This window comes from Phalacrocorax aristotelis, chromosome 1 (genome assembly GCF_949628215.1).
Source record: "Phalacrocorax aristotelis chromosome 1, bGulAri2.1, whole genome shotgun sequence".
Classification (NCBI taxonomy): Eukaryota; Metazoa; Chordata; class Aves; order Suliformes; family Phalacrocoracidae; genus Phalacrocorax; species Phalacrocorax aristotelis.
In genome coordinates, this window is record NC_134276.1 from 20,315,600 (window position 1) to 20,332,708 (window position 17,109).

The 17,109-nt window shown below is 35.0% G+C and overlaps 1 protein-coding gene across 4 annotated transcripts in view; it reads left to right on the top strand.

Moving 5' to 3' along the window:
* The window catches only part of IFT88 (intraflagellar transport 88), a 49,692-nt gene that overhangs the window by 14,816 nt on the left and 17,767 nt on the right, over positions 1-17,109 (top strand). For all 4 annotated transcript variants that reach the window (XM_075083206.1, XM_075083217.1, XM_075083225.1 and 1 more), the window contains exons 13-21: positions 19-89; positions 542-628; positions 3,233-3,332; positions 7,790-7,876; positions 8,524-8,710; positions 9,299-9,407; positions 10,863-11,013; positions 12,103-12,218; positions 15,077-15,129. In XM_075083206.1, the coding sequence (XP_074939307.1) occupies positions 19-89; positions 542-628; positions 3,233-3,332; positions 7,790-7,876; positions 8,524-8,710; positions 9,299-9,407; positions 10,863-11,013; positions 12,103-12,218; positions 15,077-15,129 (961 nt within the window). The remainder of the gene's footprint in view (positions 1-18; positions 90-541; positions 629-3,232; positions 3,333-7,789; positions 7,877-8,523; positions 8,711-9,298; positions 9,408-10,862; positions 11,014-12,102; positions 12,219-15,076; positions 15,130-17,109) is intronic.

Here is a 17,109-nt window from a genome sequence, read left to right on the forward strand (position 1 = left end):
TTTTTTTCCCCCCTCCAGGATGATCCACATACAAATCTACTGATTGAAGCCATTAAAAATGACAGCTTAAGACAAATAGAACGTGAGAGGTAATGGTGGAATCTGTTCTTTCTTCACTGTGGTGCCACGCAATTTAGCTCCTGAAAGTATTACCAGTCTTCTCATGTGTCCATATCTCTTCCTATAAAAGTTTTTCCTCATAGTCCTTAGGAAAGAACGTGCTTGGAAGAACTGGTTGGATCACTCAGTTTAGTGTACTGCACTGAAGTAGAATATCTACCCCAAATGCTATAGGTTACACTGCTTAAAATTTGCAGCATTGGGCCTTTTAAAAAATAAAACTACAGTGTGCAGTGAAACAAAAACATTAAAAACTGAGACCTTTATCAAGATACAGGGCAGTAGCAGGGGCCTGGTTAGATTGACTTCTAAGATTGTCCTGAGTGCAGGGAGAAGCAAGTTATTTTTTGTATACTTGTTTTTGAAATAGTGACATATTTGTGTTTTGGTTTTTGTTCTTCTTTTTTTTTTGTTTTGTTAGGAAATCCATGGCAGAGGAATACATCATGACAGCTGCTAAACTCATTGCACCAGTAATTGAGACATCTTTTGCAGTGGGCTATGACTGGTAAGAGTCAAGCGGGGTTGCTCTTTATCTAAACTATATGCCAATCTCTCATGCCACTTATGAAACCAGATTCACAAACATAGCCTGGGAAACATAGTTTTTTGCAAATGTCAAATATAATGTCCAGGCTATTTTCAGTTTCTTTTGGAGAAGAACCAAAGAAAGGATTAGAATCCATTCTGTGTTAAAAATTAATTTTGTTGCATTTTTGTTGAAATTCGACTACTGATTATACATTTTGAACAGTTCTGTATTAGCACAAAAACATCTTAAAGTTCAGTTGAATTTGAAAATTCAAGAACTTTTAAAAATCTTAATATACAACTGCTATACAGGAGGCAATGATTGCTTCTCTTCACTGTAAGTTTGAAGATAGCATAATGAAGACTTGGGGTGCCTAAGAAGTTTTCATGACTCTACAGAGCTGTTTTATGTAACACTGGAATCTGAATATTATTAGAAAGGTTTATTTGCGTTTCATTTATAAACTTAATGCTTATCAATGTAAATTTAATCTACTGTACCTTAAACAAAACAACTCTGTACAAGTGTATACAGTAATAGGCTGCTGGTAGAGTTTACCATTTTGATTTTTCTGTCTGCTTTATTTTTCAATTTACAGCTTAGCTTTTGCTTTCTGTGGTATTTTCTACAGCAGAATACTCTTTTAAATCAAAATAAAATAGACACACTTTCTAAAAGGGCAGTTTAAAAATTGTTAATACAACTTTTCAAAATGAATTTTTAACTGGTTTTTAGTTTTCTATTATAAGGACTTTGATATTTTTTTGTACTTTTAATAACTTTATTGGAAGATAACATGTACACAGATGAATCTTGTGTATCTGTTAGCAATGTTGCCACTACAGATATGTTCAATGTTTTGGAAGTGAAGGAGGTTTGATGGGAAAAGAGAACTTTCCTCTACCAGTTTTTTTTGACCAGTTAGGATTTTTTTTCAAGTTTGCAAGTCCTATAATTATAATTTACTAATAAAGCTGTTTATACTAACATGAAGTAATCTCTCACACAGACATGTTTAATCTGCTAGAGTCCACAAGGTGGTGTGTGACGGTTTAATAATCATTATCATCTTATAATTTCCCTACTTTTGCCACTCTGACTTCTGTCATACGTATGCCTTATGAAAATTAGCTTGCTGCTTTATAACTCATTAGCATGAGTAAGTCAGATTTGTTTGCTCTGTATCTTGTGTTTTTGCACAAGAAAACTGGAAAAGGTTGTTAGATATTCACTTTCATTAATGCGATCCACAAAATACTTGTCATGAAGTAAACCACTTTTTTGTATCTGTTCTGGCTAATTAACTAACTAACTTATGGTGAGATGTGTGGGATTGTTTTGTGCATATCAGGACAGATTTACTCTCTGCTCTTCTAGGCTGAGGTATTCAAGCCCAGTGAAGAAGTCTAACCAGCAGTTTGAGCTTGGTTTTCCAAATACTGCACTTTGTTATGAGTCCTTTGAGTATTAAATGTGCTTTTAATTAGATCAGTTTTATTTACAGAAATAAAGTGGGGACAAATAATCTTCAGACTTCATAACTTCTTACTTAAAATGTGACATAATCTTGGGATTATTTTGCCATATTCCATAAGGAACAGTTGAGTAGTTAGAGCTCATTGCATTTTATGGTTAAAAGATGTTAATGGAAGCATTTGAAAACTGGTTTTTGTCCTTTCTTATATTACAGATGTCTTTGCAGAAATTGCTATTTTTTCAATATGATTCTTCCTCCAACCTGCAACGGCATTTGTATACTTTGAATAGAGACTGTCCATGTGCCAACCCAATTATAGCAGCAGTTTGTTAAATTAAACTTTTATTGGTAAATTATCCAACTGTTAGAAGAAAAGAAAAAGTCTTTCCACCACTTAAAAAATAAAAAAGTGAAGGGGAGTAAAGAAGTATCCCACAAACTTTTTTGTTTAATGTGCTTAATTCTGAACGGTTTGAGAGAACAGTATATGTATGCAATAAATAAAGATCTTCAAAGGATTAGGCAATTTTAAAGTACATCACATGAAACCCTGGAAGATGGCATCTGTGAATGAACATCTGAACTGTCTGCTGTGTTCTGTTCTGCCCTCGTTTTGCAGAAGACCCTAAGCCAAAAGTAACTGGGGACAATCAAGAGGAGGTTTATTATGATGACTTTATTATTATGTAGCTCAGGGACACAATCTGCAGTTTCTGGCTTTGTTTGTAATGCTGGTTTATGGGTTTGGTAGTATATGTGACAGGAGATCAGGCTTGAAAAATCAACTGATAGAATGTATCCAAAGAAAATAGTTTGGAAAGTGATCTTAGTCAATATCTTATGTCAGATACCACTCAGTGATGGAAAATAATGTGATAATCAGGCAGCTGACAAAAAATATGAGAGCTGAGACAGTGTTATTGAGCTTGGTTCTGGGAATAAAATGGTTTCTTTCAAATTTTTTTAATCAAAGTGCTCTTTGCCCCAGCAAAGGAAGAACAGCTAAGAAAAACTCACTTTGGAAAGCTGCAAAAGTCTATAACTTAAAGTGGCATTTGCACAAATGCATTTTGTTTATATTTGTGCCTTCCTTTCTGTTGCAGGTGTGTTGAAGTAGTAAAAGCTTCCCACTATGTAGAGTTAGCCAATGACCTGGAAATAAATAAAGCCACTACTTACTTGAGGCAGCAGGAATTTAACCAGGTAGAGTAATTTTTCACATTACTACTTCTTAATACTGTATTGGCAAAGATATCTTTCTTAGCCACAGCATATTTTTCAGTAAGGGAAAGAATGGTTTATGGAAACATAATTATGTTGCTGCTGGTCAGTAAAATAATTCTATAAAAACACTGACAAGAGATTACTTTTATGTAAATGAAATTTCTGCCACAGAAGTTACAGTGAATGCAGTTCATGTCAAAATTAAGACACCTAAATTTAGTTGTCTTCACTGGGTGTCCAAGCTGCCATTACAGTTAATGGAACTGTAATTAGTACAGTCAATAGAGCCTAGAAACCATGGTGCTAATCAATGTGGAGGTGTTTTCATTAGTATGAGGTGAATCTTTCTCTCTTACGTTGACTATAGTACCAAAACATGCAGATGCACTTCATATGTATCTTTATTATTTATGCTAAGGTATTCTTACTGTTCTCTATGTACCACAGCATTCCCTAATGTAATCGGACTTTGAACTTTAGCGAGCCCTCCTATCCTTCCATTGAAATACAAACTGGAATTAAACTAAGCATCTGCTCAGGGGCTTGGACAGTTCTGCACCTCTTTATAAAAAAAGATTACACCCCTGGAGGGCACAGACGGCTAGGATGAATCACCATTACTGAAAAGATATTATAGCAGTTTAAGCCACAATGTATATTAGCAAATGAAGAAGGTCATAGGAAAAATACAGTATCAGTACTTCCAAGTAAAAGTATAGATCATTGCTCAAAATTAATTAACTGGCAGGAGTTCAGAAGATGGATCTACCAAAATCTTTGTGGTTTTACAGTTTTTGTCATGCATATTATTCCATGTTCCCTTTTCATTGTTTTGTTGTATTTTTAAATATACATGTGAAGTAACTCTTGGCTATGTTGAAATGACTTATGTGTGTTTATGTAGGTAAGATCTCTCTCTGCAACTGGCTCTCCAGTCACTAGTTATACACATTTCTTACAATGAATTTTATGCAGAACTGCCTTCATGGTAAAAATTGTCACCAATCTCTTGCTAATAGGTACAGTAGGCTGTTAACTGTAGCTTTCTTCTTCTAGACATATAAATTGTAAATGTAGGTGTATAAATTAATATCACAACTTAGCTGTTTAAGGTTTTGGTATTATCTAAGTGAATGTATAGCTTTCTTAAAATGTTTTATTTTAAGACAAATACATTTTTTTGCTCCTAATCAAATTTTTCTAGGCTGTGGGAAAATTTATACCTGGTTTTCATCAAAATTGTCATATGATCTCTTCTTTGCCTGTGAAAAGAAGCGTGGTTTGACATATGAGCAGCTGGAAAACAGTTTCATCTGAACTATAAGAAACTTACTTATCTGGATTTGCTCAATTTCCTTCTAACGTGCTCTGTTCAGTAAATTCAGCGATAGGAATGCTGAATAAATAAGAAGGAATATAGCAGCCCCCGGGTTTGCATGAGTGGCAAGAAGTATGAGAGATCATAAACAGCAAAATTACAGCTGAAGCTGAGTACCTCTGTCATCTTCCAAGGTCCTTCACCTTACCATAGCTTGGAGGGATGTGCACAGGGCCACGTGCTTAACTCTAGCCCACTCTTCCTTCTCGTTTCTAAGCTCTTCTGGTTTCCTGAGCAGCTCTTGCTCTTCCTGTCTGTCCTGTCCTCTTCTCTTTCCCTGTAGATACAGCAAGAGAGTTATCCTTTATTATACTGCATGTCTGACTGGTAGCTTTTCTGAGATTAGGAAGCAGTTTGAAAGTTTGGAAAATCTTGGGCAAATCTAGTAGCTTTACTGATGATAGCTTTTGGAGGGTGAGTGTGTTACAGGTAGGTAAACAGTCATATGATCTCAAGAATTTACTATTTTGATGGTAATTTTTTGTGATTTCTAGTTAGTATCCAGTATAGGTTTTTTTAAAAAAATCAATTCTCAGAGGTAAAATGAGATACAGAGATTGTTGGTGAAGTTTCTGTGTAGTGTTCTGATGGAGGGAGAGGGAGGGTGTTGGAAGTTAGGAGTAAGTGGAGAAAATGCTCTTTTTATTTTGATTATGTGGTAGAAGACTTCTAACCTGCACTGGAGTGACTTAATAGTGGAGTGGGACTGCAGAATGGTGATTTCAGAGAGTCTATTTTTTTATTCTAATAAAACTGCAGCTGCCACTTATATTCATCCTGTCTGTCTGTTGTTCATATACTTACAAACTCACCACCTGCTCAACACACCTTTGGCTGAAGAACAAGAATGGAAACTTTTTGAAATATTCAGTTTCAAGGCTGAAAGTTTTATTGGGTTTCAAAAAAGAACTGAAATAGATTTCTGCTGTAACTATAATGGGCTTAAGTATGTCCTCATCATAACGAATATGTTATTTTATAACAGTCCTAGCAAAAAAGTTCAGTGGAAATTACCATAATATGTCTAGATTGTACGTTCTTAGGGTTTTTTTGTATTAGATACTTTGAATGTTTTATTATTTCAAAGAAAACTCTGAAATTTAATTTATAAACAAAATTCTGCAGGTTAACCATGCAACTCCTTAACATTGTGGCAGACCTTGCTTGGGTCAGGCAGGCTGCTTTGAAGTTTAACTTGTGGAAGCAAATAATTTAGGTACGCTGGAAATTTAGGTACATCGGAAAGGATAATTTGGAATATCCACGTTTTGACTGTAGAATCTGAGTGATAGTTATTGTTGGGATTTAAAAGTTAGAACTTATTTAGAAATACATAAATTTAGCTGATGATACAGTGACAGCATTTCTACTTTGCAAGGACAAAAGGAGTATTGCTATGGATTTTCATCCTAGGGCTCATAATTGTTGAAATGGTTCAAGAGACCTGCAACATAATTTACCAGTAAGTTAACAGAGTGCAGAGTTATATGAACTTTTCATTAGCCGTGAAAAAGAGATTACTTCCACTCTAATTTTTATTGTCAAAGGTGCCATTTAGCAGTAAAATCAAAGGTAATTTAGCTACGATGGGAAACGGCTTTTCAGAGAGTCTTAGAACTGTATAGCTCTAAGTTCACAAAAAATGAATTCCATTGTAAGAAATGCACAGCTTTTACTCGAAGCAGCAAGTCTTTGCTTAAGAGTAAAGTACCTCAGATATAGTAGTGCTACATCCATAAATATTTGGGACCAACCCCTTTTTGGAGAAAGTCACAAATTTATATAAAAGTTTAACATCATCATAGTTGAAGTCTTACATTTGAGAGACCATAAAATCTAAGTCCTAACTTTTCAAATGCTTTTCCTGATTTAAGTTAGTGTATTTTTTTTAGAGAATTTTCTATTGTTAGGAGAATATTATGATCTTTAGTAGTTCATAGTTCTTGGGTGGAATGTAGTTGTCTAGATGAATGAACTACATTTAGCTGTATATATTTTGTCATTTATGTGTCATTAGTACAGTCATGTTTTTTGTGTAAAGTAACTGTAAAAACAGTCTGTATGACAGTCACTTAAAACTTGTTTCCTTTATGTTTGTTTTGGCATTCCACATACAGTATCATACATTCACTTTGATATGTAAACAGCAGCTTATAGATTTCATTTAAAGGAAGGAGGAAACTTCTGAATTGCTAATGTAGATGGCTGAATTGAGGTTGCCACATCTGTGTTTTAATAGATGACAGAACTGAGCTTGCTGTGATATTCTAACAGTTTGAGTAGTTAATATAAATATTTAGTGTAAAAAAGCCAGATTTTCTTAATAATTTGGTCTGCAGTTACAAATGTTACCACATAGTCAATGGAAAAAAAAAAACCTGGCTTTGTAGTTCAAAGTTTCTTTGATAGTTTATTAGCTATAAACTTGTTTACTTTTTGTCCATAAACTTCTTTATTTTGAAGTTTATGAAACTTACTTTTTATGTAAAAGATTAAAAAAAAAAAATCTTCTGGCCTCAGTTTAATGTTTGAGTACTTCTTAAACTTAGACAGGCGGCGGCATCTTATTACACAAAACAACTGCAAGTTGAAATCCAATACTACTGTTGCATATTTTTTTAATATATTGTGTACTTTTTTTAGCTTTTTAATAAGTGTTTTAATGTAAATCCTTTTTGTGTTCACTTAACTGGAAAAATAAGTATGAGAATTTTAATTAGTTGATTAGGTGAAAGCAAGTAATATAAACTTGTGGTTCATATGTGTAGAATTACCAGATACCTGTGTACTTCAAGGTAGCCATATCTAACCTAGACTTCGAAGAAGTAATAAATAGCCAATGCTTTTGATGTTTTGTGACCAAGATTAATATTGTATATAATATAGATACACTTCTGTGCATATGTGCTTACAAGTGTGTGCTACAAGCTCTAGTAATTATCATGCATGTGAGTATATGGGTCAGTAATTTTAGCTGTTACTGTGAAGTTTATCAATGAAAGAATTATGATGTAAGTTTGCTTCACTGGGAAGTAAGTTGTTTCCACCTTACTTCTAGGCACTGGAGACTTTAAAAATGTTTGAAAAAAAGGATAGCAGAGTAAAGAGTGCAGCTGCAACAAACCTTTCATTCCTTTATTATTTGGTAAGTGTTTGCTTCAACAAAACCAGTTAAGAACTGCAGTTTATATAGCGACTTTTGTACCTCTGTAGCAATTTTTGTGTCTGTCTAAATAATCTCTGTAAACAACAAGAAACTGCATGTTAGAGGCGTTGTTCTGGAACACCCATTCTTGTCTGTAGTTGAAGTTTGGAGCATGTCTTCTGTGTCCTGTTGCTGGGAGGAAGTGAGATTGAGCCCATGTCTGCAGTGGGATTTGTGTAGAAGCTCAGCAGCTGCATTTAAAACTCAGGTCCTGAAGACCCTGGCTGAACTTCAGGAACATGTGAAGAATGTAGCTTAGGCAAGTGTGTTTGTGAATGAAGTTTGTAGGGTATGGGGATTTTTTTTTTTCTTTAAAAAAAAAAAAAATACTGCTTTGTGGCAACAAAGGAAACTTCCAGACTGAATGGGACAGAATGGCAACACACGTCTCAAGCGTCAAGTTCTCTGAAACTTGAAAGAGATGATCTGCCTTATGCAAGTACATGAGGAGTATTTTAGGACTGAAGAATGTATTAGTTTTTTCATCCTCAGGCTTTTGAAATTCTACTGTATCAACTGTATGAAGCCACAGCTGCAAAAAAATTAACTGACAAATGAGTAATACAATGTTTGTTTTGTTCATGTAGGAGAATGAATTGGCACAAGCAACTAACTATGCAGACTTAGCTGTAAATTCCGATAGGTACAATCCTGCAGCCCTAACTAACAAAGGAAATACTGTTTTTGCAAACGGAGACTATGAAAAAGCAGCTGAGTTTTATAAGGAAGCTCTCAGGAATGATTCCTCATGCACTGAAGCGCTCTATAATCTTGGTAAGCCAAGGTGCTTTTGTGATTTAGCTTTTGTCTAAAGGTAACACTAATGTTTCTGAGAATCTGGCTTTCAAAATTTTCTTGTATAGAAATATATACCAATTATTAGTACTTTAGTCAGTGTTTTATTTTATAGCAAGGTATTAATTTGTACTTCCTATCTGTTCTGCAAAAAAATACCGGTGTTAACAACATCGTCTAGTAATTGCAGATGATTAAGTCACTTTGAAGATAAATATTTCTACTATCTACTAAAAATACACAAGTTTTAGCATTATTAAACCATCAGAGTCATATCCCTCTAAAAGCCCTCCCTTTTCCCTCATTTATCATGTTCAGAAAGTGAGATTACATATGTTCTTGGTCTTTGATTAGGTTAGTGTTACTTGGGTTTATCAGTTTTGTAAGTCATACTAGCTGCTAAGAATTACAAGCATGGCTTTCAGGAATAGGGTCCATCAATGCCACAGCAGTTACACTGCCTCTGAGCGCTGTGTTTGTATTTAATTTTTCTTGGTTATTCTATCAGTTAATATGCTGAAGTAATCTTTTTGTCATTGCATTAATATTGTAACTTTTGTTTTCCAGGTTTAGCATACAAGAAGTTAAACAGGATAGATGAAGCTTTGGATTGTTTTCTGAAACTCCATGCAATCCTTCGAAATAGTGCCCAAGTCCTTCATCAGATAGCAAGCATGTATCTTTTTCTGGATTATGATCAGTGGTGGTGGTTTTAGTAAATTTATTTAATCTGAAATATGTGTTTCAATCATGACATGACAACTTAGAAATTTACTGTAGTGTCCATTATGATTAGGATGATCATGCATAGATTCATTCTCCTACGTTTGTGAAAACGAGAACAGAACTTACAACCTTCATGGTCATTTCCAGTGAAGCAAGTGAAGAAATACTATAAGACTGTTCACATTGCAGGGAATACATTTACACTCAGTATTAAAGTGTCCTGGAATATTTAAAATGCTGCTGATGTTATTATGAAAATAATGTGGCAGTTGTAAGCACAATTGAGTAAAACCTTTAAGAAAAAATAATACAGTTAATGAAAGTGAAGTTCTGTTCTGTAAGCTGTTTTTGGATTAGTTAGCATATGTGTAAGAAAATAATTGTCTCCCAGCAGTGCAAAAGCTCAACAGATTGAAAAGCTGAGGAGGGGAGGGGTTGGCTTTGCACATCACCAGTGATACTCTACACTTCAACAATGCTTCTGAGGATGTGCAAACTGTAATAAAATCCTCCCCAAGGCAGAACAGATTCCAGTTGCTGTACTGCACTTTTAAGACTAGTGAAGGTAATAAAAACATATTTTAGTCAGTAAAATAAGTAACCTCTAAAAATACAGAAGGGCTGTGATCACTATTCCTTGCATAGCCCCTTTACAACAGTATAAATGGCCTTACAACTCCCAGTTCCCGTCTGGGGGAGAATTTCTCTGCTCCACTGCTATGTAAAACTGCTTTCCACCAATACTCACAAGCTTTTTTTCATGAAGGTTAGGGTGCAGCAGAAACTGAAAAAACATGCTGGGCAGTAGTTCCAGCTCACATTACTGCAGAGGTCTGAGCCATTGTGCCACTCAGGAGAGCACAATGCAGGCCTAATTACAGCTAAAGCTGCCTCTGTTCTCTGGACCAGAATAGTACACTGTCTGTCCTGTACTGCTTAGACATGCAGTGAAAATCTCACTGCAGGCAAACGTCCATTCTTGAGGACAGCAGTTTTACCTAATCACTTACTTTAGGACAAAATGATGTATTATGAAAAACTAACGAAGTTGTAAAGGCTACAAATATATTGCCTGGTTCTCACACTTCATTCTTATGAATGAGGAAGTCACAGTAAAGTTACAGAGAGAGAGGAGAACCAAGCCTGAAATTCTGTTGGGCCCAAAGTGGTTTTTAGGTGAAAGAGCAGCCAAAGCCTCGGAATATTTGTCTGTCTTCAGTGTAACAAAAATACTTTCTGATACAAATGAAAGTATCAAAACAATGTCTAAAAAATTTGAATGTAGCTCCACACTACAGAGACTGGTGTTATCTGTCCAGCATATGGATCATGTTATGTAGAGTAGCAGGAATTCTGAGGAAATCAAAATACCATCGGCATCAGTCCTTGACTGAAGGAAACTCAGATATGAAATCATGGAAGATCCCAATCAAGCCATAGAGTGGCTCCTGCAGTTGATCAGTGTAGTACCAACTGATCCACATGTACTTTCAAAGTTAGGGAAATTATATGATAATGAAGGTGATAAATCCCAAGCCTTTCATTATTACTATGAGGTACATGCTCTTTATTGCTTTTACAGTGCACTTTGTCATAATTAAAGAAAATTTTGTCATAGATTCCTATATCAAATTAACTGATTCATTTAAACTTCTAAAAATGCCATAAAAAAAGAGATTTTGGGGGAAAGAGTTGACAAAAGTCTGATTTTTGTAGTCAAATCCTAAGGAAACACATAGCCTGTGTTTCCCCATGGTATTTGAGCTCAGACTTTCATTTTTCGTATGGTCATTGTTTACATTGACCCTTAATTTTAATTTAAAATATAGTCTGAGATGAAATAAAATAAGTATAATAAACGTAATTTTAAAGGCATGTAACATGACTGTGTTGATTGGAAGCTATATCTGTAGAATGCATATGGAGATATATATGTTTTTGTTTATGTAAGTTTACATAACGTATAGCTGTACTATTAAAATATATATACTCTCTCATTTCAAACCAGCTATAGTACTGTCTGTAGTTCAGAGAGAGTCTTCTGTTTTAGAAACAGGAATTAGACAGGAAGTTGCTTTGCTGCAATCTGAGAGGTTTTTTATCTGTGTAAAGCGAGGATGACTGAAGGCTGTGTTGCTATCTGAATACTAGTGGAGTTGATAATTTTGCTGCCTATTTCAGTGGCAATTCCTAAAAAGCCAAAAATGTTATTTATGTACATACATATTTCATAGAAAAGAATGCTTTTAGGTGAGTTTTCCAGCAGGCTGATTGGAGTGTGGAATTGTACATGTATTAGTTAGCGTTGTTTTAACATTTTAAGTAGCGTATTCACATGTAGATGTGATCTAAGTAAACATTTTTGCTGTTGCAAGCTATTTAAAATAATATTTTGAATAAGGCTAGATGGAAAATGTGACAGACTCATCCAGGTACCTTCTAAAAACTATTCTGTAATTAGAAAACTTGGCCTGCTTTTTTTTTTTTTTTTTAGGATTACTTAATATAGTACACTACTTCCATTCATATATTATACACTTTTGGCATCTGGAGAATTAAACACTTGAGTAAGATATTCCAGAAGTAACATACAGATGTTGTTTATCACTAAAATTGTGTTTCTTTCACCGTTCCTATTTTGTCAGTCATACCGGTATTTCCCTTCAAACATTGAGGTCATTGAATGGCTTGGAGCCTATTACATTGACACTCAGTTTTGTGAAAAAGCCATTGAGTACTTTGAAAGAGCAGCACTTATCCTGTAAGTAATTTTTATTTTATGCCTACTCAAATATTTTGTGATTAGACGCCCATAAGTACACCTAGACATAAATTAAATGTTGGATAACTTTAATACTATAAGCAAATACCAGAGTTAAGAATATTTGGGATATTATTTAATTTTCTCAACTTTCTGTTTGTTTACAGTGTGTTTTTGCTCTTACTGTGCAATATTAATGTTAAGTAAGATCCTCCATTGGACCCAAGATAGTATTAGGTATTAGAATCTCTTTTCTCTATCCTCTGCCATTAAACACAGTTATGAAGTGGGGAACAGCTCTCCTAAGCCACCAAGACCACCTTCTCTATGGCTTTATGTGAAATATTTCCTTTCTATTATTTTTTCATGCAGTGTGGATTTGATAGTTTAGATAAATGCATCTTTTAGCAGTTCTTGCTGCATTTCCACTTTTCACATAACTTCCATAAGAATGCTGTTATAAATAAGGTATACAAGTAAGCAAAAATGTGCAGTGCAGAATTACAAATGGTCACTGAAAATAAGTTGACAGATCAAATTGATCCTGATAGAGATATTTGAAATATATTTAGTTCAGCAACTGAATTGCTGAAGTTGGCCTTTAGCAGAATATGATGCACTTAAGAAAGTATATAGCCATAGATTTTAATTTAGATCAGAAAGGGAGCTTACCAGAAAAATGGTTAATAAAAAAGAATTTGTTCAAATTTAAATCTATGCAGAGTTCAAACAGAATTCAAATATGGCATGCATTGGTCTTTTTATGTGGAAACAAATATGTTCATGAAGAATTTTGTGTTAATATACAAACTAAAATTCATTCAACTAAAATTCACTCCAACAAGTGTGAATTCCTCCTATTTTGTGTTTTGGGAAACCTGTAAAACATCAGGCTAAGCAAAACTCCATTATTGCTTTTCTTGTGAAGATCTAAAATTTGACATTATTTTGTTCTATGAATCTGCATGATATACATGAACAAGTCAGCATATGAACAAAAATTTGTACAATATTATTCAAGGAGAGATTATACTGTGAATAAGTTGTTAGAAGTTCAGTAAAAAATACTAATTCTGGTTTTGAATGGGCTTGAGTTGGAGTAGACATTAATATAGAATAGAAAATCTGAGGTCTAAATAAGGATTAAAAATTGAAACAAAATAGAAAAATATAGACTTCACCCAAATTGTGGTATAAAGAAATATAGACGTAGATTAGGTGAAAATGCACAGAAGACAGTTCACAGAAATCACAGGTCATGGGTTTGCTGGTATTCTTTTCAGTATAAATACTGACCACCTTAAAAATTGTATTTTAGTCAAGCTATGAGATAGCATATGCTGGCATTCACAGCCTTCTTAGAAACTTTAGAAAGAAACAGCTGAAACTAAAAAGAATTATTTCAGAATATTGTTTTGGCAAAAATCTAGGTATTTTATGCTTTATGTTGCACTCAGTCTGTGCATGAAACATGAAGTATGTGGACTGTGAAGTACTTACGAATAATTGCCAGATTACAATTACAAATAATAATGAAGAATTTCATATATCTGTAATACAAAGAAATTGTTTCTGTGGGATGAGATTCTTAGTAGATAATAGAACATAGATGTGTTGGTGTTTATTTGGTATTAAAAATAGAGTCTAGGTAGGCTAACTGACAAATATGAATATGGGTTATAAATTGCTACAGATTGTAAATAAAGTTACATTTTAATATTATAATTTTATTTTAACTGTGACCGGCATTTTTTAGTTTACCATTGTTCAGTGTTGTAGTTACAATAATTACATTATAAGTTGCGTTCTAAGATAACATTAGGTAATAAATTAAGAAACAGTTTTTCATTGTTTTACGTTTTACTAGCATGCACAAATCTATCATTAATAAAAGGAGTTGTGCAGCTAATGCTGACTGCTGACAATTTATTCTCTCTAGAATTTTCATACTGAACTATGAAACAAACTTTATTATGGTGTCTGCTTGGCTGCCTTTATTGTTTGCAGGAGACACATTCAGCTGAAACTAAAAAAGGTGAAGCAGCTGTCTTTCCATAAGCCTGTTTGGCAACTACCAGGCAAACAGATTATTTGGAGTTAAAAATGGCCTGTGCTGTGACTGGAGGGAAAAGCTGAGGAGAATGAGTACAAAACTGTTCTGAAAATATGAGCACACAGTGCCTTTGGGATATGCTACTGTTGAATTTTAAGCCATGTGAAAAGTGCATTGGCTTAGAGTGTCCTTATGCTGGTGACATGAAAATTTCCTCATTTTTATGTTATCTTGATAAGAAAGGAGGAAAGAGTGTAAGAGTTTTGTTGTACATGCCCAAACATATAAAATATTTTCTCTGACCTTATCTATGACCATTATGTGCTAAAAAGAGGACAGGTAGCAGCTAGGGCATCAAGGTGATGACACAGAGAAGCCAGAGTTTGAAGCTGTAAGTGGGGAGTGTGCTTCCTGGCAGGGATCCTTTGGGCTTGCTTGGGACCATACTGGTGGGACTTCCTTAGAATACAGTTTAGCATTTTCTTCTCTCCAGTTGCGAGGTTCTGTACCTCAGATGAAGATCAGTGTCAGTTTTGCTAATTGTGTCTGGTGCACACGATCATGAGCAGGAGAAAGACTGTAATATTAAGACTACAAATGAGTGACATCGAGGCCTGAACACAGGAGCGTGACGCAGGGGTAAACTGTGTGTGAACTGAACAGGCTAAATTCTTCCTAGGAAGGCAATATGGTAGGTGAAAATTTTTAAAAGTAGCTTAACAGTAGGTCTTTATCAATGCTATGCACCTTATTTTGCTTATCGATTGTTTGGCAGTGGGGATAATTTCATTTTATTTATATGCAGACCGACACAAGTGAAGTGGCAGCTGATGGTTGCCAGTTGCTACAGGAGAAGCGGTAAGTTCTGTAACTTTTTTGTAATTGGTTGGAGGTTTGTAACATCTTTTGTGATTAATTGGGGTTGTTCAGCTGGGAGAAGAGAAGCCTGAAGAATACAAAAAGGGGGCTTGTAAGAAAGATGGAGAGAGAATTCTTTATTTTACAAGAGGGTAGATTTTGATTGGACATAAGGAAAAAAAAATATTTATCATGATGGTGGTAGGACACTGGAACAGGTTGCCCAGAAAAGCTGTGGATGCCCCATCACTGGAAGCGTTCAAGGTCAGGTTGGACGGGGCTTTGAGCATCTGATCCAGTGAGAGATGTCCCTGCCCGTGGCAGGGGTGTTGAACTAGATGATCTTTAAATGTCCCTTCCAACCCAAACCATTCTATGTTTGTATGATTTCTTTTGCTGATGTTCTGATTTTTTTCTTTTGTATGAAACACTCCTTGTGCTGCTAAATAAGTAAAATAAAGATGATTTTACTATCATCTGATCTAACGTAAGTAATTAGATTTTAAAGTTGCTTAATTCCCATTCCTTTTCAAGAGCACGTATAAATTTTTGATATCAAAGTAATATTTGCATTACAAAACCAAAAGAGAGTCTTAATAAGCTGTATTTTCACAGAATCATAGAATCATTAAGGTTGAACAAGACCTCTAGGATCATCAAGTCCAACCGTCAACCCAACACCCCCATGCCTCCTAAACCGTGCCCTGAAGTGCCACATCTACACGTTGTTTGAACACCCCCAGGGATGGTGATGCCACCACCTCTCTGGGCAGCCTGTTCCAATGTCTGACCACTCTTTCAGTGAAGAAATTTTTCCTAATATCCAATCTAAACCTCCCCTCATGCAGCTTGAGGCCGTTTCCTCATGTCCTATCACTTGTTACTTGGGAGAAGAGATCAACACCCACCTTGCTACAACCTCCTTCCAGGTAGTTGTAGAGAGTGATAAGGTCTCCCCTCAGCCCCCTGTCCTCCAGAGGAAGAGGAATATAATATTTCTTACTGGGAATATAATACACTAACAAGCAAAATGGAAAGAGATTAATCCTTCTGGGTTTTTTCATCACCTAAAATGCATTCAAGGCACTTGATGATGTAAATGGTACTATTCTTTCTTGCTGTCCCATTTTGTTGCTTTCCTTTATGCTTCTTTAGAACTTTGCAGAACAGACTTCTATAATAAAGTGGTGCATTTTCTCACTCTGCTCAGTTACTTACTACAACAGTGAGAAAAGGAACAGGACCTAGGAAAGTTAGTGAATTAAGAATAGTCTGCACCACCCAAAACTAAGCAGATTAACTTTTCCAGCAAGGAAACAATGGTTTTGTCTGCTTTTTAGATCATTTACGATTCATTGGCAAAATTCCCAGCTTACTGTGTTCACACATAGCAGGTCAGTTTGATCTCTGTCTCACACTAGGAAAATAAAAGTAGTGATATCTCAACAAACTTTTTTGTCAGATATTTTATGGATACGAGGTTTTAGATTCACAGGGTCTATCAGTCCTTTCCATAATAATCAATCTGAGCCAAAATTGAAGGCAAAAGTCTTAAAGAATAATTACTTTGCTACCAGATCTGGGCGAAGGGGAGACACACAATTAGTATTCTGATGGAAGGAAGGGTAGGCAGAGCTCAGCTGTTAGACAGTTCTATTTAACCCAATCCATAGATTTGCAGCCTCAGATAAGCACTGGTATGCTTGATACAGCTTGTCTAGTAGATGTGTAATAGAACAATGGGGTCCTAGACACAGGTCAAAAAAAAAGGGCAATAATCAGGAAACTCCTCTGAATTAATTCTGTTATTTACAGAGTAATTTGGACTGTTCTCAGATGCTATTATTTTTTACTATCAGTAATTAAAGACTCTTAAATTTGGTTTTGTCAAATTGGGTCTTATGGTAGTAAATCACATACCCAATGTAAAAGGATGACATGATGTTAAACTTCATCAATTTCTCATCAGATATTCTTTTT